We start from the raw sequence: 24,177 nt of genomic DNA, 5'->3' as shown, positions 1-24,177 counted from the left end.
TGAGTTTACAGAATGCGAAGGATAAGTTATAGGGCTCGTTCCGGTAGATACTTTAAGAAATAAAAAATAATAATTGGACCCAAATTTGTAAATTCAAGAAATAGAGGGACTGAATTTTTAGAAATAAAAGTAGGACTAAATACTAAATATACAAATATTGATATTCAAGTAAAAATAATGGATCTGAAATTCTACAGAGGCTTAAAGCCCAATAAAGTAATAAAATGGGCTGAGGTTCAAAAGATTAATAGAGCCCGCTTACTCGAATCCCTGATTGTAAGAGGAAAAAGGAGAATCCCCAATTTAAAACCCTTTCAACTGAATTCACTTAACTAGCTCTTCCATTGTTGGTCTTCGAAGTTAAAGTCGAATTTTTTCGCTGTAAAACGAAGTTTTGAGTTTGAAAATGGCATTAACCAACTTCATATTAACAGTAGCAGGTGTTAGCGCAGTGGTTCTTTTATTGCGAAGCGACGTTAAACAATCCGCTGCGATCTTTAGGCGCAACGTTAAACATATAAGGAATTGGCTTGAAGAAGAGTCTTCTGCTGCTTCCAAGTAAGCGTTATCTCGACTTCACTTATTTGTTTTTTTTTTTTTCAATTAACTTCTTTTTAAAGCTCACAGTAGGTTTTCTTGTGGAATCAGTATGAAGTATAGGGTTTTGTACTGTTGAATGTTGGATGATTATAAGAAAGAAGCTTCTTATTAGAATATTTATGGGTCTGGAATTATTGGTTTTTAAGCTCCCAAAAGTGAGTCAATTTGAAGGTTTCTCTTTATAAAGAATTAGATCGTTGATGTTGCTAGGAAAATAATAAGATATAAAAGTGATATGATATTGGAACTGTGATTTTCTTTTCTCCTTATGTGTATTGCAGATGATATAGCATGGGAAAGAAACACTTAGAATTGTAACTGTTGAGGGAAGTTGGACTCGCTATGTGTAAAAGTTTTGAAGTGTTGACCTTCAGGAGCCGACAGACCTCTCAATGGTGGAGTATTGTGTCCAGGGTGTCTATGCTTGGTTTTATCCCCAGGTTTTGTCTCTCAACTCTATGGAGGGCCCCAACAGGTTCACAGAGTAAGAGCGCCTTGCTCACCAAGGAAATGTGAGTGGAACCATTCTTACCCACTAATGCCATATAAGGGCATGGGTTCGAACCTGCCAAGGTCAAATGCTTGCATTTCTTTGGTGGGCGAGGTGCTCCCACTCCGCGACCCCATTCGGGCTATCTGCGGAGTCGTTAGACAAAACTTGGGGATAAAACTGTGCATAGACAGCCCGGGTATACTTCCACCATTGAGCGGTCCATCGGGAGCACTTTGAAGACTTCTCCAAAGAGTGAGTCCGTCCTCTCCTCAACAGTAATCATATTGCCAGATTGGCTGAGGGGTCTTTGGAATTCATAATATCTTTAGAACTTGGCTATTGAGTTTCGTCTGTTTTCATTTCACTTGGGCTTTCTTCGTATTTTCAAAGTTAAGCTGCACTGCACGTTTTATCTCTGGATATGCTGAACTAAATTGCATAAGACCAAGTTCTGCTTATAAGAGTGTTTATACGTGCACATGGATGGAAACTCATAGCTAAACTTACTGGCACATACCTGTTATCTTTTCATGATTAAATTTGTCGAGCAAGTATGTAACTGCGTGGTTCTAAGAACATTACCTATCATCCTTAAATCTAGTTATGGGATTAAGTTTTTCAAACAATATCATTGTCCATGAATCACTTAACCTGGAAACTTATTCTCATCTCTATTATGCTTCCCACCTGTTTATACTGCTCGTGTTATTTTTATGCTGGTTTTCTTTCAGGGCAGCAGAGAAGGCAAAGCCCAAGGAATTGGAGTCCAAGGTTCCTCCTAAGAAGGACTAGTTTCTTTATAGAGAGTTTGGGTTATTTATGATGATATACAGTTTACAGTTTTGAATATCTGGGTTTTTATTTAGAATAAATCTTGATTAATGTCTGGGTATATCTTCACTTCAAAACAGCTTAATTTAGTCGTCTCACTTTTCTTTCGGTTTGTTTATAGACAGACTTCTTTACTTGAGAGTTGATACTTACAAATGTCGGTTTTGTTTGATTAGTATGTAATACTGTAACAAAATAGTAAAACTATTGCTGCTCGAAGAAGACAGTCATCATTTTAAGTTTAGGTGCATTTTTATCTAATCCGGGTTTGGTTGTCTGGCAAGCAATGAGGCCAAGTTTCAAGGATCAAATTTGAATTACAATGAGAAGTAGAGGTCTATGCTATTGAATGGATTGTATTTGACTGCATTGAGATAAGTTGTGAGAGAAGAGAAAAGCACACAATACGGCTCAATGGATCATCTTATCCCATGGTCTTGTGTTGATACAAAGATTTTCCATGGTCGGCTTTCGTACGGTTTGTATCTTAAGTTTAGCTGTAGCACCTTCTAATGAAGTAAGGAAATTGGCAAATCATACACAAATAAGGGAGTTACCTGATTGGAACTTTCATGGGTGCTTTTGTAAGACATTTTCTTAATTTCTGATGCAAGCTAAAGGGGATCCAAGTATTCATAGACTATTTCAGCATGGTTTTTAAAATTGGGTCTGTTATTAAAATTTGGATTGATTCATATCCGTTTAGGTTATTTTGGTGTTGAAGTTACTTCAAGTTCTGATCCAATTTCAAGGTTTTAAGTACATATGGTCTAATCTTTTCATACTTAGTAGGTAGACTACAAGAATTTCTTTTACTAAATAAAAAAAAAATCAGGTTCGGTGGTGGGACAGATTTTGGATAAAAGTCTTCAGTTCTGGATGGGGAATGAATTGATTTAAACAATATTTAAAATTTTAACAAAATGTTTCTTCTTTCTATTCAGTAATTATAAATTTTTTTTGTCACCCATTACATAATTTCAATCATACCGAGAATGATATTCAAATAAAGCTCTCTTAATACTTTAATATTGTCAACTCTAAAATTTGAACTTGATTCAAATGAAAGAAGTACATTTCCATTTTTTTCAATTATTTCTACAAATTCGTTTAAATATGTTATAATATTTTTTTTTTAGATGTTTTTATCCATAACCATTTTTATATTGAAGAAATGAACTCATTTCAAATTTTCATTCAATAAACGGACTTTTGAGCTAAAAGCAGCGGAATTATTGTAGTCAATCATTTCATTCCTTTATCCTCCTGCCGACGCAAATTCGTCAATCTATTAATCCATATCACCCTTTTCTTTTTCTCCTTTAATCTTCTACAGTCTATTTATTTCTCACCAACATTTCCAATCTACTTAATCCATAAATAACTTCTAAAATATGAAGTATAACTTCAAAGAAGAAAAAAATTAAGAGAGCTAGCTATGAGTAAAAGTACTATAGAGGTTCGTGTATTAGGAGTCAAATTGTATTTTGCTTCTATAACTAAAAAAGTAGACAAATTAATTTTTATACGTTAGATCAAAGAGAAAATTGGTCCTTTTTATTAAAAAATTCATCCACTTCTACTGTTATAATTTGGTATAGTTAACAGAATAACCAGATAATTACATGTGATGTGTCATGTTACCTTATGTTGACATATATAGACCAATTTTTAGCAGTAGAAATATATGAAATTTTTACTAAGAGGATCAATTTTATCTTTAATTTAATGTATAAGGACAAATTTACTATTTGTTTGAGTAGAGAAAGCAAAATACAATCCATCTTCTAATCAAATCATGAGAACTTCACGATGCTACCTATGACTTTTAAAAAAATATACTATGTTCTCATTAATGAATCATGCTTGGCATCCCCTCGCATACCGTTGGTACTTCGTTAGCAGTGGAACGTAGAATTGAATCAAGTGTAGTTGATGAACTCGTTATATACGTGATAAGATGGAGGATTGCATCTCATGGAATGATGCTATTGAGGAAATTATTAGGCGAGGTTGCTTAGAACCCTGGATATAAAGAAAAGAAAAAAGTGAAGTTGGATCAAGTTGTAATAGACATAACAAAACCAAGGGTAAACAACTTATGAGATGAGTGAAACATATGATTGCAGGACCAATGAAAACCAAGTGAAAGCCACGTCTAAGAAACCTAGTTATGAAGAGACCTCACCAAGATGATAAGTGGCAACTTTAATTTTATTGAAGCCGATGAAGACACATTCCTACATAAGGTTGGTAATGACCCGATGGTGGTCACGACGATCACTAAGAGAATATTGGTCGATAGTGGGAGCATAGTTGAAGCGTTACATTGGCAAGCCTTTAGATAGATAGGTCTAACAAAAACGCATGTCCATTTTTTATTTTACAAATTAAAGGCTCCATAATTTTACCAGTGACCACCGCGACTGAGTACGTTAAGTTTTTGGCTAAAACATGGTGGAGCTGTTAGTGACAGCATATACATAAAACAAGCAAAAGTTAAGAAGATGCTGGAAATGATGGAGAAAGAGAACAAGCTTATATCAAAGAAAGGAGAAAATTGTACTAAAATCAAAACAAGCAATAATTGTTGGAATGTTCAATCCTCACTTTGCTAAATGAAGTTCTTAGGATGAATTTATCATTAGTGGTAATCGTTTTTACTGATACTAAAATTAGTTCCAAATGGATACTTCCATTTGTTTCAAACAAAGTCCAATAGGAACAAGCTTAGATGCAGAGATAAACGAAAAATAAAATTTTCCCAAGAGAAAACGATCAATTCTTTATCAGTTCAAATACACCATAAAAATGTCTAAATAAACTGACATTAATTTCCTTCCCAATGCCTAATTAACCGAGGGTAAGGAGAGAAAAAAAAAAAGAACATTTTTACGATTACAACATTATTATTTCATATTGAAGGATTAAATTTAAGATTGTTATGTCCTTACTAAAGCATACTACAATTTCATGAAGATGGGGTTTCAGAAGGGAGTGTAAATCTGCATTTGACTCAATATATGTTCAAAATTGTCAGTTGGCTTCTGAATAGGATGAGTGTGCATTCCTTCATAAGTCGTGACAACCACACTTTCATCTTTGGTTAGACGTTGGACTTGCTTCTTTACTTTGCATCCTTCATGTGTGCATCGGTAATAGCTTCTGTACATACATGCACAATTTATTATAGTGTTAGTTCAGCTCAAACCCTTGCATTTCTTTCATTCACAAGTCAAAATTTTGAAAGGCTAATTCCAAAGCATATATCATCGGTTATCAAATTTAACTAAAACTAATTCATCGACACATGATTTGTTGGTATATAATAGTGAATTTAACAAACCAAGAATATGAGTTGAATAACTTGAGGCATGTTGGACACTAATTTCTCTAAAAATATTTTGCCTATTCATGTATCCCTTAAAATTCAACAAACTCTTCCATTATAAAACAGGAAAAAGAATCAACAATAGATTGCGATTGAAAACACTCAAACTTAAAAAGAGGAGAGGAAGAGATGAGAAAAAAATTTTAGGTGTATCTAAAACGAAAATGAGCATAGTATATAGTTTGCATAGTATATATAAGAGTTTTACGAAAACACTCAAGTGCAAATCTACCCTTTGAACTTAATTCTTATTAGCTTAATGAAATATAATGACTTATCTTTTAACTTAATTCTTACTAGTTTAATAACATATAATGACTAATAAATAAGGTTCTTAACATCTTTCTTTAAGCATGTAAGATTTGATTCTTTTGAAAGATGTCAATTTTCCGAACAATATTTACTGAGGTAGAGTTGGACTTACGACACTCAAACCGAAGCTAAGCCATTTTTGCCTTAAACACATTTGACACATTCATGATGCTTACCATATCTAATTACCACAAAAGTTTTGAAGTCTTTTTAATTACTAGTATATGCTATTCATGTATAACATATAGGTATCCCTTTCTTGTAATTCTATCAGGAAGAATTATAAGAAAACTTAGACAAAAAAGTTTATATGAAAAAAACCATCATTTATGGAATTTCTTTTATATCCATGGCATGCATGCATGGCAAGGGTTACTGCAAGCATATTGTAAATGGTTAATGCTATATAAAGTGGGATATCATGCACTAGTCCATCATGTTTGGTACTAAACAGTAATACTAGCCAAATCCAAAGATGGACTAGTATATCTATGATGATATAAGCATGAAAGGATCTCAAGATCATGCAATGGAACAAATTAAGCTTTATGGATTATGATATAAATAAAGGCAAAACAAACCTTGGGAATTTGTTGTTCTTAACAGCTTTTTGCCCATATTTCCTCCAACGATATCCATCGTCAAGTATATCAACCTGACTCCTTGTTTGAAAAGCATATCTAGGCTTCCTAATCTTCTTTTCCATTTTTTGACTTGATTTCATAAAGTCCTTAGCTTCTGGTTTCTGAATCAAGTCTTCGTTACTCTTCAAACCTAAGAACCCATCAACCGAATTCCCATGAAAACTGTTAAAAGCTTGGGAATTAGGTGCCATGTTTAACGGTAATGATTGAGCTGCTGTTGATGGGGCTGAGATGGGGAAGAACATTTGATAATTCTCCATAAAAGCCACTACTGCTTTATTAATTTATGTAAGAGGAGAAGCTATGGATCAAAACAAAGTCTAGTGGAAAAGAAGAGGCGGCTTTGCCTCCTTATTTTATATATGGAAAAAGAAGAATGAAGAAGATGATGGAAATGGATTGTATGGAGAAAGATGAAGAAAATAAGCACAAAAATACAAAGACAATATTTATAGGGTTAAAGGTGTCGTAGGCGGCACGAAATTTTTTTCAAAGCCTAAGAGATTCAAAATAGAGCTTCATTGCGGTTTGTTTATTATAAAGATATCGTGGAAAATTTATGGCGGCTTCATCATTAGTACAATCTACCTTATTTTAATTTTTCATTATATTTAAAACCTTTTTTTTAAAAAAAAAAGAAGTATTTTGCTTTATTATTTTATTATACAACTCAGATTTCAAAAATTCATATAATATTTAGTCTTTGGATTTATCTTAATCCGTTCGCACGGTAATAATTTAATTCTACACCAAGCAGTTACTCAAATATATATTTTTTATACTTTAATTATTCTATACTTGTAAACTTTCAAAAAAAAATTTATTTATTAATTAAGGATATATTATTAATTTTACTTGTAAAATTAAAAATTCATTAATATATTAAATAATTATTCAATTATTTTATTAAATATTAAATTTATGTTATTATCTTTGGTTATAATTTTTATTTTTAATTTAAACAAAGTTTATATATATTATTGGACTAATATTTTTTTGCCTCCTCTAGTTTCATTTTACCAATTAAATTAAAAGCTCTAAGTTGTATCGATATTATTTTCTTCTTTCAAAATATTCAAATTTAAAAAAAAAAGTTTATTATTTGGTATTTTAAAATTAAATCATGAATATAATATGAGAAAATATTTAATATAAAAATTTTAGATTCTATAAATAAGATTATGGAGTTAATAAATGTTTTATATGAATATAATAAATATTAAAAACATATATGTTAAATTTTAAAATTATTTGTAAAATAATATATATTATCAGTATATCAAATATTTACCCTAGACGTAAATATTGACTATACATACATTAAAAATAATAAGAATCTTCTTTTTTGTTCATGGATATTGTAGATGAAGAGTAAGAGCAGTCTCCTTTGGACCGGTCTAATTTCACACGTGTTTAAATGATTTTTTTAAAAAAGTTTATTACAGATTTAGTAAAACTTACTTTATTTAATAAAAATGTTTGTGTTTGGGGTGGTGGGTACTATGTCGTTTTAGTGCACGTCTGACTGCGCCTCCTCCTCAGTTTCCAGGAACTTGATGAAATTAGCATCAGATTAAATTAATGGAAAATGGAATTACGATTCTCCACCAAAATCAGTCACTGTTTCGATGGAATATATTCCTGACTCTATACTCAAAATCTGCTAAAACATTTGGAAACTAAGGCTAAGTCATTTGCTACTTTTCAATATGTCGTCTCAACCGAGGACAAGACATGACACCCTATCTTGTCTTTATATTATTCCCTCTCTAAATTCACTTTGAAAGAAATAAAAACGCAGTGCATCAGTCCATCACTATGCCCAACAATGGTCAAGAAACCATGAAAAAACATCAAATATTACACAAATCTACAAATATGGGATACCGATTCCTCTTTTTTAGTGGGTTACAAGATGTCGGTAGTATTAGAGTTAGCCAAAGATGATAGTTACAGTGAGTCGTTAGCAAATGGTTAGATTGTTAATTAAGGTTGTTGGCACTCTGTCAGTCCTTCTACACCTCATCAGTCATATTGAGTAATCAAGACAGAAAATATATTCATGCCTTATTGTTCATCTATTATAGTTTCAGTGTTGTTATGTCTCGTTGCTAATAGGTAGAGATGGATACGCGTAAGTTTTACAGTGAGAAGTCAACAACGGGAGTTCGTTGTCTTAGCTTGCACATGTCATTAGGTGCTCGTAAAGCGAGCTTGCGGTCTCAACTCACATGTATCCAAGAAGTTCACATGTAAAGACCATAAAGTTCAGCGAGCAGCCGAAAATAGTACACGTATCATGTATGCATAGAATCTATTAAAAACGCTAATTCTATAAATAGTAATTATATATACAAATATTCAATTATTCCTTTTAATGAGACATAACGAAAAATTACTCAACAATAATCATAATTAAGGTGGGTAACGTTTGTGGTTAGGCAGGCGGGTCAAAATCTTGTTAGGTGTTAATGTATAAATTAGAAGAGAGAGTTTGCATGCATGTCGGAAATATTGAAAATGAGAATAGAATAATCTATTCAACCTAAGTTTGAAACTTCAAATACTCGCAAAAGATTAAGGTAGTTGGCAAAGACAAGAGACTAACCAACCCCATTGCCTTGCCTTAATTTTCTTACATCAGCTAACCTTCTTTACTACTTATCTAATTAATAATAACTCTTTTATTCAATTATATAAAATGTTTTTATTTTACATTAACTACGTAGATTCAATGAATGAATTATTTAATTCAATGATCAGATATTAAATTTAGGAATCTTAATTATACAAAAAATATATTAATTAATTAATTTTCAACGGTCTAAATTTTCATGTATATTAATAAATTATACAACAGTTTTGACGATGTCTAGAAGGTCTTAATCAGTACGTGCTTAGAGGAATATTAAATTTGTGTTCCTATTTTAATTTTCCCTTTGGGGAACACGTGTTTAATGTAAATATCACATCTACTTTCATACTTAATTTTAAAACATAAAAATAAATGTATTTTGATTCAAGATGGTTATGCCCTATCAAGACACATCGAGATTCATGAGTGATTCGCATAAAACCTTTTCCACTGACCACTTGTTGAAACCCTTCCCCTAAAAATAAACGAGTCCACCTATTAGCTGACGTTTTTAAGGGACAACGATATCAAAGCACAAAGCACAACAATCTATGACAAGCGTAACACCACGCAACACGTCTTGTAATGATAAGCCACCTGTAATAGAATATTTATTTGGAAATAAACGTGAAAAGGATAAAAAACTTTATGCAACATTAAATTACTTTTGTTATTATCATATAATACCTAATATTTATGTTCATTTATCTAAGGGCAGTTATTGTTTTCTTTCTCTTTTCTTCATTATTGTTTGAACAATTTTTTACTTTCAATATAATTAGTGATTTAAGTCTTATTGCATCTCGGTATAGTAATTTTATTTTCTTACTTAAAGATTTAGTTTACTCTTCTAAATTTTCCTTGTAGAACTTAAGCTGTAAAACAAGCAATAAACTTGTTTACACTCTCAATGCAGTTACAATTACAAATTACTCAATTAATAGATAAATGGTAATAGTTTTAGATACAAAACTTAACTATACAAGTTTCTTCAACTATATAAGAGTTTGAGGCATGCTAATATATACTAGATGAAGTACAATTGATTCCCTTATAAAATTGCAGATAAAATAGTATATAGAATACTGCTAAAATAAAATTAAATAGAATATACAATATTAGAATAATGTCTAAGATAAAGTAGGATCAATTGAGATAAGTTTTCAATGTACTCCCAATCCAATCTTTATATTTCAAAGGGATCATTTTACTTTATCTGATATAATTCATGATTCAAAAATTTCATTTCAAAAATTGTCAATTCCAAAAATGATAAAATATTCTAACTTGTCATAGCGTTAGTCATAATAACCACTACTGTTGGCACTGCGTGAGCCACTTACCTCAACAATAAAAAAAACCATATCATGCAATGAAATGCATGCTTTTAAGATGTAAGGATAAATTTAGAATTTGACTCACTTATTTGGATAAACTCCTTTTCTTCATGTCTAGACAATGCAATGCATGCTTTTAATAGTATAGTGCTGTACGTAGTTTAATTTCCACACTGATTTAGTGATCATCATGTGTCTAAGGAAGAAATACCCACATATATATAGAGAGGCTAATACTCGATATCTCTTGAAAAAATATGGATGGCAAAGCAGCCGTAGGTGAGTAGCTGAGATGTCCACGTCAAAGCAGCGTCAGGTTGAAGAAGCTGCTAGGAAAGGTGTGGGTGGCTGGTGGCCCTGCATAGTAACTTTTGTTTTATATTTTAAAATATATGGTTTCTTCTACTGAATTCTGCTGCTTGAATTCCAAATTACAGCTTCCATTGTTGAATGGCAACTAATATTAATTAATGAAGTACGCTAGCATTGGCAATAAATGAAAAAGACTGAAAAGTGACAATCATTTAAAAAAGAACAAGTTACAGCCATGACATCTTAGTTCCCATAAATGAGTTTTGTTCAAAAAGGCAATGACTTAGTTACATTGAAAATGTTGAGATGGTTTAGTTGTTTAATTTCCACACTTTGCATACCAAATTAGATGGGATTATTGGGACTCTTTTCATAGTATACACAAAGCTTTTAGTGGGATTATTGGTTGAATCAACAGTTAGTTCCCCATTAGGTAATCTTCCATTAATAAGTTACGGTATTCATTGATGGAGAAAAATATACTATGTTGGATTCTTAGTTTCACCAATCAAATTGGTATATATATATATATATATATATAAAATAAGGTATGATCATGATCAATATGCCATTTTAAAGGTTTTTCACCTAATGCTTTTACCATATAATTGATGAGTAGATTACTGATTAGATTACTGATCTTGACATGGTTACATGTTGCACTAGCTTGTTATTCTTAAACCATAATTATTGCCATGAAATCTGATTTGACTTCGGTGCCTCACAAGATTAAACCTACAACTTGGAATTAGGGTTAATATATATTTTCGCCCTTGAACTTATCCATTTATACCTAGTTGGTCCCTAATATTTTTTTAGACCTAGTTGGTCCCTGAACTTGTATTTCGTTAACTAGATTGGTATCTCTGCACTAACATTATTAGTTTGTACTGACGTGGCACTACTAGCCAATCGGATAACTATTTGTCTAGGTTCACATTTTTATAATTTTTTAATTAATATATAAATATAATTTATGTTTTTCACATAACGTATTGAGCAGTTGTCTACCATGTCAGCACAAACTAGCGGTGTTAGTGCAAAGGTATCAACCTGGTTGAGGAAATACAAGTTTAGGGGCCATCTAGGTCCAAATGACAAACTCAAGAACCAAAATATATAATTATTGTGAAATTTGAAAAGGATTCAAATTGAGTGACATCCCTAAAAGGTTGAAGAATATAAAAATGAAGCTTGTAACTTGGTCCTTGCTTAGGATCCTTAAAAGAATATAGGTTTGGTGTAACAAAGAAAATTAGGTCAAAATTGAAAACATTCCTGTATTGGCAATCATACAACCTAAAATGGTAGTGAGAATATGTTGTAGTCAAAGAAGAGTGACAATGGAAAGATGGTAAGAATGGGTAAATATTTGAAAAGAAGTGAAGTTTATATTTGGAATGATTGTCGTTTGTATTGGTGTTGAAGTAGCTGCCATTGTTGAAAAAGTTGTAATGCATCTAGAAACCTGTCACGTTTACAAGGAAATAAAGAACAGTTAGTAAAGGAGCGATTTTCATGGAGAAAAATGCGTTCATGAATTATTGGAATAAATCGATTATTATGTCAATGGGAATTGAATTTGGATTTCAAAGGATAACATCCTTCATGTGTTGGACCTTTCATGGATTAAGTTGTGGGGTCAAGAGGCTTCAAGATTAGGGCATCCTATGTAGACACAAAACAAAAAACATCATCCGGATTCTTTCTAAAGCAATAACATTATTTGGAGAGCATGGATTTATCATATTCCACCCACTTTTATCAATCTAATATGTATATTTTTTTACTATAATAGGTTTTACCTACGATGAAATTTACTAGATAGAATTCTTTGTCATAAAAATATGTAGGAAATGATAAGTCGATAAGGATCTACTTATCATTAGAGCTGTTTATGGGCCGGGTCAATTTAGGCCTAAGCATGATATTAACATACTTTATGTTTGCTCAAACTTGGCCCGACCCAAAATATGAGCCTAAAATTTTGCCGAAATTAACTCAAGCCCATTTTAGGCCAGCCTATATTATTTTTTACTCTCTTTTTTTAATATTTATATTATATTATTTTAATATTTAATAATTTTATACATTTTTATTTATTGAATTTTTTATATAGTCATCTTAACATTATTTAAATATTTACATTATAATTATCATCTTAACATTATTTAAATATTTACATTATAGTAGTATTATATATTTAGTATAGGTTTATTTTTTTTAATGTGTTCTAAATTTCATAATATATAAAAATAACATAATATAAATATTATAAACTTAAAACAAGTCAAGCTTGGTTGGGCTTGGGTCTTGAATGATCAAGCCTGAACCCAACCCATATTTTAAACAAGCTTAATTTTTTGCCCAAGCCTATTTCTCTGGCCCAATATATTTGTCCAAATCCTCCCAAATTTGGAGCAGACCTTTGGCTTTGAATAGAATCTACCATGAAGCAGTCTACTTATAACTTAATAAAGGATAAATTCAATTGTTTTTATTTTATTTTATTCTATTTCATATAAGATTATATTATCCTTTATCAAACAATCTAATTATAATCAATATTTAATTTTAAGTAATACATCAAACATATTTTATAACTTAAATTCAACACTTAATTTTCTCAACATTTATTTTTTTTCAATTTATCAAACATAGCCCAAGTTAAATTCATGTTTCAAAACGAGGCTTACATCATTTGAGTCTTTTAAGGGATTGTGATCAAATTTCGTAATTAAAACCAAGACTCTTTGTTTAAGTTACATTTTAGGGTATGTTTGAATAGTACAGAGTAAGTGGTTGAAAGTGTAATTACTAGAGTAATAATTATACTCTTTTGCAATTATTATAAAATATAATTACACAGTTATATAATTTGTATTTTTAAATATATATTAATTATTATAAATAATTATCAATACGATAATAAAATTTCTACTCAAGTAACAAAAATTAAAATCGAACCATCATATGTAGTATATTAGTCCAAAAAGTAGCCAATAATATGATTACTAATAAAAATAATAAGAAAAATAGGCCTCATTTGTAATTTTATCTAATTGATATAGCATTCCATGTTGGTTGGGTTATTCCTCTTCTGCATTTAACACATGCTAGGTTAAAATAATATAAATTTTATAATATATAGTCTTCAATATAAAAACATGTTTTATAAAACGTCTAATCGCTTTCATATCACTTCTTATAAATAATATAATTTTTGCCATAATGTATAAAACTATTTTTTATAAATAACTTAGGTAAAAATTATAACACTTTTTTATAAATAAGTATATTTTTGTATAATATATAGTATGCACATGTAAATAAGTTATATTCATACTTTTTAGTTATAACTTTAGAATATTTTAAGATTTAAATAATAAAATTGACTATAACTTTATAAAATACACAAATTAATTTCATAATATATTTTTTAGGATTTATAATATAGTTTTTTAAAAAGTTCCGTAATTATAGTAAACAATCATTCGTGTTCATGTTTATAATATAATTTTCATAACTTCAACTTGTATGAAAAAATAATTTTTTAAAGTTAAGTACAAGTCTTTGGAAAGTCATACGGTAATCGGATTTGAGTGTAAATACTCACCTAATTACTCAAATTCTCACCACCAAGAATTGAAAAGTATAATCGGAGTGCTTCAATTACACCCAATTTAGTGAGACCCATAAATTACCCCAATGTAATTCCAAGCAATTACACCCAAATCCAATTACTAAGTGACTTTTCAAACGCTATCTTAGTGTTTTTAGTGAATTTTAAATGTTTTTATGTTTAGTATTAAATAAACTAAGATGTTGTTTGATAAATCATTGAAAAAATTAAATCAATTGAAAATTATTATTTTCAATAATTTATTTTTTCGCATGTTTGATAATTCAAAATAAAAATAATCGGATAGAATTTTTCACTATAAAAGTGTTGAAAATGATAGATAAGAGCTACTTATCACTTAAGGAATAATATTTTCATTTCATTTCATTTTATTTATTTTAAGATTATATTATTTCATAAAAATTTTACATTTAAAATTAAGGATAAAATGTAGAATATATTTTTACAATTTAAAATTTATATTTATTAAATAATTTAATTATATTCTATAATTAATTTTAAAGAATATATTAAACGAATTTTTAAATTAAATTCAATATTTAAATTTTCAATTACACTTAAGCTTTCGATTTATCCAACATTATTTAATTAGTTAATATTTTTAGATGTCAAAGGAGTTAAGGCCTCGGAACTTGGAAGTAGGTCTAGTCTGCCGCTACAGTGCCATTTTCCAAGGAGCCAAATTATCTGAAGCCAATAAGGTCAGTCGCAACCTAAAGCACGAGGATGTCGCAACGTTGATGTTAAGCAAAATGAAGAACATGCTTTGAGCGAGGAAGTCATTGAGGACCGCTAAAGGAAGTTGCGACCGTGAAAAATAGGAATGAAAAATAAGTTTTGATAAAAAAAATAAGGTTCGCTTAGAAATAAATCGAACTTTGGATAAGACTTTTTTAGCTTGAGCTTGGCTTCATTCAATCTAGATTTGCAAAAATAAAAAAAAATTATTTTTTTCTGTTTTTTATTGTTTTGTTGATATTTTCTTATTGTTTTCTTATTGTTTTCTCATTATTTTACTACTGTAAAATATTCATAAATGAATATTTGATAAATTAATAATCTCGATTAAATGATAATTTTTTCAATCCCAATTTGGGCCAAGAAGGTTAAATAATAATATCGCTAAATATATAAAATAATAATTTTAAAAAATCCTTAAAGGCCAATGAAAATTTAAAATAGTAATTCAATAAATATACTGAAAATTTTATATACAATACATAAAACTAAAGTGCTTTTAGATAACCCTTATTTTTTATTCAATTTTATTCTTTGCTAGCTAAAATATGCATCTATAGTTAACTACTTCTTCTTTGCATGTGAATCAAATACAATTTCATCTTTAATTTTTAGGAGAGCATAAACTAAATCTGGTATATTCTTCTCATGTTGTATTAAATAATTCTTTAAGGTATCCACAGCTAGAAAAGCCTATTTTGGAGAAACATGTGGTAAAACACTACTGTTATCTAGATCTTACTCGTCATCAGCTGGCACATCCATTACTCCTTGAACCATAAGTTACTCCATCAAAGATTCGTTTTCACTTGGATAATTCAAAATCTACTCAACATCCATGGTATTTCTATAGTGTAAGTAAGAAATTACTTCTTTTAATTTATGAATGCCTTCAACATTACCAATTTCTTATTCGAGAGGCATATCCTCCTCGGATAAAATTTTGCAATGTCGAAAACAATTTGTAGATTTAATACATTTAGTAAATTGCAATGTCGAAAACAATTTGTAGATTTAATACAAGTTGTAGGCTTCACAACAATATTCCAAGCAGCATTAATAAAATGGATTACATTTAATACACTAATCTTTTCAGGATTTATTTCTCCTTTCTCGTAACCTTACAAGATATTATAATAAAAAAGATGTCGATAATAAATCTTAGCTCTCTAATTATTCCAGCATCATATGGTTGAATTTTTTATGTTAAATTTGGAGGTAAACAGAATAATTCAACATTTCTCAAGCCTTCAATAACCTTAGGATATGGGATGGGCTGAATAATTGTCTACTATAAGCAACACTTTTCTACTAGTCATTCTAGCATCAAACCAACGAACAAAATATTGAAAAAATAATCCAATCATCCATGCTTTTTTGTTGGCTCGATAATGACAGTTAAGATTATTAATATTCACATGTTTGAAGCATCTAGGATTAGCAAACTTACGAATAACCCAAAGAGGCACTTTATTTGAACCATCCCCATTGCAACAAACAACAACAGTAAGTCTTTCCTTATCATTTTTCGTCCTTTTAATTGCTTTGTAGCCAGTGAATGATCCAAACAATAAAATAAATCTATTTCATCCATATTATAGATATCCTTCCAATCAAAATTTTCTAATTTAGCTCTTATTTGAGGTAAAACATCTTCAATATTTTCCATAACAACTAAACTACTTTCACCAAATCTTCTATAAGACATAATCTCATGTCTTGCCTTGAACCGTTCTAGCCAACCAATTGAGAAGTTAAATTTAGAATTTGCATCACCATACATTTTCTGGAGAAACTCTTTTGCTTTAGTTTGAATCATTTCTCTAGTCATGTTTACTTTCTCTTGATATTGGAGAAACCACTCATACAATACTTTCTCTAATTCGGGATATTTGGCTGATCTGTGTCTTTTAACATTACTATTCTTTAACTCTTTTGACAAATATTCAGATAACCTTTTAAGAGTATTTGATATTGTTGATTGGCTAACAGAGAGATCAAATGTTTGTTGAACCCACTGTTGTAAATCTTTTTGACTTGAAGAGGGATGCTCATTTTTGTACTCACATAATGTTTTTTTCATCTCATCTGTCAATGTAGACTTTTTTACACCTTTCAAATGAGAAATCATGAAAGAAAAAATTATATGAATTACAATATTTTGATACGTACATATGTTTATTTATAATAAAAATTTTAATCTATCTAATGAATATATACATATTGGATTTTGAAGCCACTAACTCTTTTTTCTTTTTGGTTACATGAACTAATTAATTCACTCTTTGTAATGACCCAAAAGCCGTGGGCACCGGAAAAGTGTGTTATCGAGCCTCCGTCTTAGTGAAATAAGTTTGAAAATAATTATTAAAAATATTGATGAGCCTAGTGGTGTGTCTAATTAGGTTTTAATTAAGTAAATTTAGCTTAATTTAGAGTATTTAGCAAAAAGATTAAATTGAATAAAGAGTAAAAGTCTAATTATAGATTAAAAAAGTAAAAGGGCTAAAATGGCAATTAAGCCATTTAGCATAAGTTGAGGAGGCAAACATGTTAAAATCTAAGATATTTTTAGATTTTAATATGTAAATATATATAATTTAATTATTAATTACTTTTTTTAAGTATATAGATATTTATTAATTATTATTATTCTATTAAATTATAATTTATATTATTAAATTATGATTATTATTATTATTAAAATAAATTAAAATAAAGACAAATATATGGTGATTAAATTATACAAGTGTAATGCATATATTTATATATTTATAATATATTTATTTAATTACTTTTTATTTAAGTAAAAGATTTTTATCATATTAAAATATTAAATTATATAAACTAAATAAAATAACGACAATTGGATGGTGATGATAATAGGCAAGTGTAAAATACATGTGTGTCCAATTGTAATATATATATTTGTTACTAAATAAGATATTTATAATAATAATAATAATTATTATTATTATTATAAAGTTAATAAAATAAAAGAATAAAAGAAATGAAATAAAATAAAGAAATAAAACAAAGTAAAGAAGAAACAGAAGACGTTTCGAAACAGAGCAGGAAAGAAAAAAAAGAAAGAAAGAAGAAAGGGAAATTTGAGGTTTTAAAGCTTGAAGTTTAATTGGTAAGTTTAATCAAGTCCTTTTCTTATAAATTTGATATTTTTGGAATCTTAGAGTGAAATACTCTTGAATTTAAGTTGAAATTTTGAGAGCTAATAGATTTTTGAGTAGGGTTTATGTTGAACAAATAATGGAATTGGGGGTTTATTTGATAGAAAATTTGATTAGAATTTAATAAAGGATTGAATTGTAAACTAAGCTATAAGTTTTGAGTTTTAGGGATTAAATTGAAATAAATTCAAAATTATGAAAATATGATAAAAATTAAATAGTTAGATGTGAGTTTGGCAAGAAATTGAGTAGCAAAAAGGTATGAATTGAGAAAGAAAAATATATAAGTTTAGTTGAGATTAAATTGGAATTAAAGTAAAAGTTAGATAAAAATTTCAACATTTAAATTGTGTTATGCTAATAATTGTGAAATTATTTTAATTGTTCGTAGCTAATATCGAGCCTGAAGCATCGACCCAAAAAGGAAAAGGAAAGATCGTCGAGAATTAAGTCCGAAGAGAATTCTGGTTTGTATCACTATAATTCAAGCTTTATAATTAATACGTGTTTAATTTAATATGAATGTGTGGTAGGTATTTTAAGATAAGTATTTAATGAACTGATAAAATTTGTGATTGGGTATTAAAATTGAGATTGATACTGAACTGAATTATGGGATATTGAATATTGTTTTGAATACTGCATTGAACTGTAAAATTTCTAATGAAGTGAATTATTGTATTACTCGAAAATTGGTCAAAATAATAAATTATAATTAATATTGAATCGAAATGGAAATTATACTAAAAAATTATTTAAATATCCTATTAACTAGTCGGGTTAGTCGGATATAGTTGGCATGCCATAGGATATGGAAGAGTACGGGTTTTGCTTGAAACTTCTTCGATCGAGCACTTATATGCCGACTCTCTTTATCTTTATCGTTATTCATATCGATTCGACACTTTGTGTGTCGAATCGTTATCATATTCTTATTCTGATTCAGCACTTTGTGTGTTGAATCTTTATCTTATCGCCATCGCTACTGTTACTAATTACTGATTAGGTATTGTGTACCGTTAAAGCACATTGTGCCGTACTGGTGTGCTGGTTGGAATCCGTGTATCTACCGAGTCCGAGTCAAGTTAATAAGGACAAATGAAATAAATCTACTGATAAAATTAAATTTGAATGATATGGCATATGTGAAAGTTGAGAATTGAAATAAAGAAATAAGAATGGTATATATATAATTGAATGATAACATGAAAGATTGAATTGTTCATTAAGTGATGATAATTGAAATGTAAAAGTATGTGTGTGATTTAATGTATTTAATTATAAACTGAATTATAGTGATACCACTGAGTATATGCATACTCAACAGACAGTTGTTTTAAATGCATGTGAGTTGTAGAAGTCAAATCTTGAACCAAACATCCAAAGCCGGACCGACTTGACAAACTTTTGGTGATGTATATTTTCTTTTGGTAATGTGGCATGTACATAAGATATGTATAAAGGTTATTATGTTTTGAATATAAATGGTTTAAAATATTAGTATTACAAGTCTAAGAATTATAATGAAAAAGTTTATCCATTTCAATTTAATTAGTACAATGATAAATTTAAATTGATATTATATTGATTAAATTGATTAGAGGTATTTAGAATAGAAAATGAATGTGTGAAATAATTTGGTTGAATTGGTTATGCTTGAAATGGATATAGTTTTAATTGCAAGGGGTTTTATGTAAAAATAAGCAGAAATGCTGTCGAAATTTAAAGAAAAAAAAATTGGAGTACTTAAACGAGTCCCATTTCACTTAAATGTATGTTTTAGACTTTGAGAGTTTGATATAGGGATTTAGTAATTAAATTATGCTATGAATGTTATTTTATTTGTGAATTATTCATAAGTTGACTAATATGTCCGGTAATGTCTCGTAACTCTATTCCGGCGACGGTTTGGGGTTAGGGGGTGTTACACTCTTCTTCTTTTTTGTTACATGAACCAATTAACTTTGATTCATTGCACCTACATGCAAATTGGATTTTGATTAAAAAAAAAAAACTCATGCATAAAGTATAAAATGTCTCTAAATTAATAAATATTAATTCATCGATAAATTAATAAAATATTCATCTATCAATAAACTAATAACCTCGATAAAATAATAATTTTTCAGTCCCAAAGGTATTATTTTATAGAGGTTTTACTGTACCATTTCACTATTATATTGATATTATTTTATTGTTATTGTTTGAATATTATATAACTCTTGTTTTATTGTTAATTTTATTATTATTTTAGAGACATTTGCTTATTAAGTTACATGTTATTTAAGTATACATGTTTTTTAACTTATTTTGAAGTTGTTGGGAAACATTTATCTTTATTAATGTTTTTAATTTTTCTTATGTATTATATATATTTAATATATATAAGAATATAAAAAAATTTAATATGAGCGGGCGAAATGTAACAAATGAGTCTAAAATTTTGATTGGGCTTGGCCCAACCTATGGACACCTCTACTTGAGGGATTCTATGGAAGCTGTAATAAGTAGGTCTATGACTTGAGGATCCACTTACATTACTGGTGCAAAACACCATTTTGCATATTTTTGTATGATTAATATAATAATGATCTAATATCATATTTCATATTTTATTTATATAGATCATACATGTCAAATTTAACGTAAATTAAAATTTTCTAACTATTTGTTTTGTGTAAAAGACTTTTAACTATTCAATAAATATTAATATATATAATTTTTAGATCAATATGGTATTGGATCAATTTGAAAATGTATATGTATAAAAAATATAACTATATTAATAAATTCAACAGTTGAATTATTAAATAAATCGATCCTCTTATATATTATTATAATATAAATTTATTGTATATCATTCATATATTAAAATTATATTATTAAGGAAAGTAATTACAAACCTCCAACAAGAATAAAAAAATAGCTGAAAAAAAAATTCCCCTTTTATTTGTTTTTTCGTCCACTTTGTGTAGGCCTTCCATGAGTGGTTATCTCATCAGCTCTAGTTTTTTTTTTTTTTTTTTTGTCGTGTGAGCCTTTTCCGGCTTTCTAATGGGTATGGGCATAACATGCCACAAAATGATAAGGAGTCCATGCTGTGGGCTCTATGTTTTCAGCATATCATTATGTATAATTATTATAAGAAAGAATATATCATATGTAAGTTTGTGCATGAGAGTATAGAAATGAAAAAGAACTACATATATGATCTCAATCGAGGCCTAGTCATTGATTGTGCCCCATCAACAAATATAGTTGTTCCAGTCATATATCTTGAACCATCACTGATTAAATAGACAACAGTTGAAGCTACATCCTTTTTAACATCCAACCATCTCTGCAATGGTGCTGCTCTTTCCACCAACTTCTCTGCCATTTCCTTCCCAACTGACTGTGGAAACTCATCATCTATGTGTAAACCACGAGCTATTGCATTAACCCTAACCTTGTATTTCCCAATCTCCAGAGCCGATAACTTAAATAAAACCGACGGAAATACTCAGCAACGAAGGGAATATCATAAAGTCACAGGCAATGTTAATGAATTTACTTACTCTGACCAACTGCTGGACTGCAGCCAAGGATGAACCATAAGCAGCAGCTCCTTGATAAAGTCCTCTTTCGGCTCCGAGGAATGTGGTCATGAACACAATGGAACCCCCTGATTTATGGTCTCGCATTCTCTTACCAACAGCTTTTAGTAGAAACCATGCAGCCATGAAGTTTATTTTTATAATTTTTCTAAACTCTTCTTCACCTAATTGCAAATGGTCTTGCATCTTTCCTGTTTCATGCAGTTAGACAGGGTTAGTTTATGGTCTACACTAAAATTATTGAAAAACTATTAGGCATGTGAATGGAATTATTGTTTCATTCACCCTGAAAATTTCAGCCCTATTATGTTTTTTTATAAGCATAAGGGAATTGAGAAGCAGGTTGATGATTTTACAAGAGTTTTTAAATGCTTCAAAAAGGACTGTTATATTGCCAGGAATCTCAAATTACGGCCATGTGGTTTTTCAGAAAATATCCCCATTTCCCATCACTATAATTGATTGGAGATGTTGGTAGATATGATGCAGAAAAGGAACCAAAATCTGAACATTTTCTCTGGCACCAAACAGGAAAGAGAAAACGGCCAACTTTCGTTTAAGAATTACTTGATTAAACAATATTTATGGCTGATATATCTACCTTCGTAAGCATAACAATTCACAAATGCATCAATGGATCCGAACACTTTCCAAGCTTTATCTACAGCGTTATCAAAAACGCCTTCTCTTTCCTCCTCCATATCCAATCCAATCACTTCTATTGGGACCACATTATCATTTATTGAACCCATTATCTTCTCTCGCACACTCCTCAGGCACCATTCATTTCCCATCATAACCAACCTAATCACAAACCCAAAACATCATTCTTTAAGTAGTACTTTTTTGTTTAATATTAAGTGCGTGCATAAACGTAACGGATCGGATTGAACGTGGAAATAAACCAAAATCCCAAGAAACCAAACATATGCAAAGCCATAAAGGAGACTGATTAGAACCTGCAACCACGTTTGGCTAAATGCAAAGCAATGTTCATTGACATGTCATCTCCATTTGAAGTGAGAAGCACCTTTTTTGCTTGATTCTCCATTCTCAAACAAAACCAAACTGCCAATCATCATCAAAGAACAACAAAATCAAATAAAACCCAGAAAGAAAACACCAAAGGGAAAAAGAAAAAAGAAAAGAAAAGTGTTCATAGGTCATTTACCTATGCCTTTGCTAGTGGTGAAATGAATCAAGCTTGAGCCTTCAGCCTTGGAGATATTTCATATTTTTGGAGGTAGCCTATACTATAACCAATACCATTCCTAAATGATGGGTTTATATCAGAAATATATAGCTATTAATTAGTGTTTGTTGACAAAAGCAGTGCAGAGACGCGAATGCTGTGGCAGCCAACAATTAATTATTATTGACTTTTTATTTCGAGTAATTTGTCGGCTTTCCCCGCTAACACTATTAATAGTAACAACACGATCCACATGTTGGTGTGTTTGCTATAGATTTCTACATTATGCTTCTCAACGAACTCCACGTGTTTTACCCTTTTTCGTAGGTTGTTAAGTTTGTTCATGTTGATCAATATATATACTTTCATATTGGGGAGGTAGAAATTTTTTTAAAGGTTGGAATGAAGTTGTATATTTTTATGATAATAAAAATAAAATTTTATTATTTTAATAGTCTATATTTTTATAATTTTAAAAGATTAAATCAAAAAATTTCATTCTTGAGGGGTCAAAGTATAATTTTACCATATATTAATTTAAATTTTTTAAAATTATAAAAAGACTAAAGATGAAAATTTCCATTTTAGAGAGAGTCGGGCCCTGCCACCACCCCTGCTATTGTACATTAAGCAGCTTATTGACTTCACCATTTCATATTTGTTGGATGAATCTTTTGTTTAAATTCTGCTATTACTCTCTGTGCTTTGCGAAAGTTGTGAATTTAATCCTTATACTTTAATTTGATCAATTTTAATCCCTATACTTTTTTAAATTTTAATCTTGATCCAAATCGTTTCAGTTAAATCTCTTTAGGTAAATTCAATTACTAGTCATGCATTGTGCATATAATTGTAGGTTTGATCCATACTCTCTAATCGAATCATTCTAAATCCTTATAATTTTTGAATTTTAAAATTTAAGTCTTGACGCAAATTATAGTCATTAATCCATTAACTAAATTTTTAGTGAGTAATATATTAAAATAACATTAGACATAATAATATATTTAGTGGGTCGAATTTTAAAAATAACAAAATTTTACTCGTTAAGACTTAAAATAGATTTGATAGAGGACTTATCTCAAGCTACGTGAAAAAGTATTTATTAGCGTCAAATAATGGATCTCTAAAGTTTATATCTTGGATGCTTTATTTTGTTAGAAGTTGAGAGAATTGTGTTAAGTAATTTTATGTTCATAGCAAAGAGTTTTGTTAAGCATGTTTGATTTACCTTTGAGTGATTAGTTAAAAGCTTTTATAGGAAA

The 24,177-nt window shown here is 29.4% G+C and overlaps 3 protein-coding genes and 1 long non-coding RNA gene across 4 annotated transcripts; 1 reads left to right on the top strand and 3 right to left on the bottom strand.

Moving 5' to 3' along the window:
* The first annotated feature begins 250 nt into the window (after positions 1-250).
* On the top strand, positions 251-2,163 carry LOC108465755 (uncharacterized). Its single transcript, XM_017766140.2, has 2 exons — positions 251-558; positions 1,825-2,163. The coding sequence occupies exons 1-2, from the start codon at positions 407-409 to the stop codon at positions 1,883-1,885; spliced, it is 213 nt and encodes a 70-aa protein (XP_017621629.1). The 5' UTR covers positions 251-406; the 3' UTR covers positions 1,886-2,163.
* A 2,520-nt stretch (positions 2,164-4,683) lies between these two features.
* On the bottom strand, positions 4,684-6,720 carry LOC108465756 (probable WRKY transcription factor 75). Its single transcript, XM_017766141.2, has 2 exons — positions 6,209-6,720; positions 4,684-5,089 (listed from the first exon to the last, which is right to left on the bottom strand). The coding sequence occupies exons 1-2, from the start codon at positions 6,529-6,531 to the stop codon at positions 4,912-4,914; spliced, it is 501 nt and encodes a 166-aa protein (XP_017621630.1). The 5' UTR covers positions 6,532-6,720; the 3' UTR covers positions 4,684-4,911.
* Positions 6,721-9,080: 2,360 nt separating this feature from the next.
* Positions 9,081-10,437, bottom strand: LOC128295253 (uncharacterized). Its single transcript, XR_008285598.1, has 2 exons — positions 10,329-10,437; positions 9,081-9,381 (listed from the first exon to the last, which is right to left on the bottom strand). It is a non-coding gene; the product is annotated as an uncharacterized LOC128295253 (long non-coding RNA).
* Positions 10,438-21,236: 10,799 nt separating this feature from the next.
* Positions 21,237-23,100, bottom strand: LOC108483322 (uncharacterized). The gene is made up of 5 exons (XM_017786660.2): positions 22,892-23,100; positions 22,680-22,788; positions 22,322-22,524; positions 21,682-21,911; positions 21,237-21,602 (listed from the first exon to the last, which is right to left on the bottom strand). Exons 2-5 carry the CDS (start codon positions 22,769-22,771, stop codon positions 21,324-21,326), a joined length of 804 nt encoding a protein of 267 aa, XP_017642149.1. The 5' UTR covers positions 22,772-22,788; positions 22,892-23,100; the 3' UTR covers positions 21,237-21,323.
* Positions 23,101-24,177: the final 1,077 nt, after the last annotated feature.

This window comes from Gossypium arboreum, chromosome 7, assembly GCF_025698485.1.
Source record: "Gossypium arboreum isolate Shixiya-1 chromosome 7, ASM2569848v2, whole genome shotgun sequence".
Classification (NCBI taxonomy): Eukaryota; Viridiplantae; Streptophyta; class Magnoliopsida; order Malvales; family Malvaceae; genus Gossypium; species Gossypium arboreum.
Note: the sequence above shows the minus strand (reverse complement) of the source record. Positions and strands in the feature narration are given on the sequence as shown.

Bases quoted from the DNA above. Each gene is read 5' to 3' on its own strand.
- LOC108465755 (XM_017766140.2), top strand. From the start codon at position 407: ATGGCATTAACCAACTTCATATTAACAGTAGCAGGTGTTAGCGCAGTG. The intron at 559-1,824 runs GTAAGCGTTATC...GTTTTCTTTCAG, and splicing joins GAGTCTTCTGCTGCTTCCAA to GGCAGCAGAGAAGGCAAAGC.
- LOC108465756 (XM_017766141.2), bottom strand. From the start codon at position 6,531: ATGGAGAATTATCAAATGTTCTTCCCCATCTCAGCCCCATCAACAGCA. The intron at 5,090-6,208 runs GTTTGTTTTGCC...ATGTATGTACAG, and splicing joins AAGAACAACAAATTCCCAAG to AAGCTATTACCGATGCACAC.
- LOC108483322 (XM_017786660.2), bottom strand. From the start codon at position 22,771: ATGGAGAATCAAGCAAAAAAGGTGCTTCTCACTTCAAATGGAGATGAC. The intron at 22,525-22,679 runs GTTCTAATCAGT...GTTTGTGATTAG, and splicing joins TTAGCCAAACGTGGTTGCAG to GTTGGTTATGATGGGAAATG. The intron at 21,912-22,321 runs GTAGATATATCA...TGCATGAAACAG, and splicing joins GAATTGTTATGCTTACGAAG to GAAAGATGCAAGACCATTTG.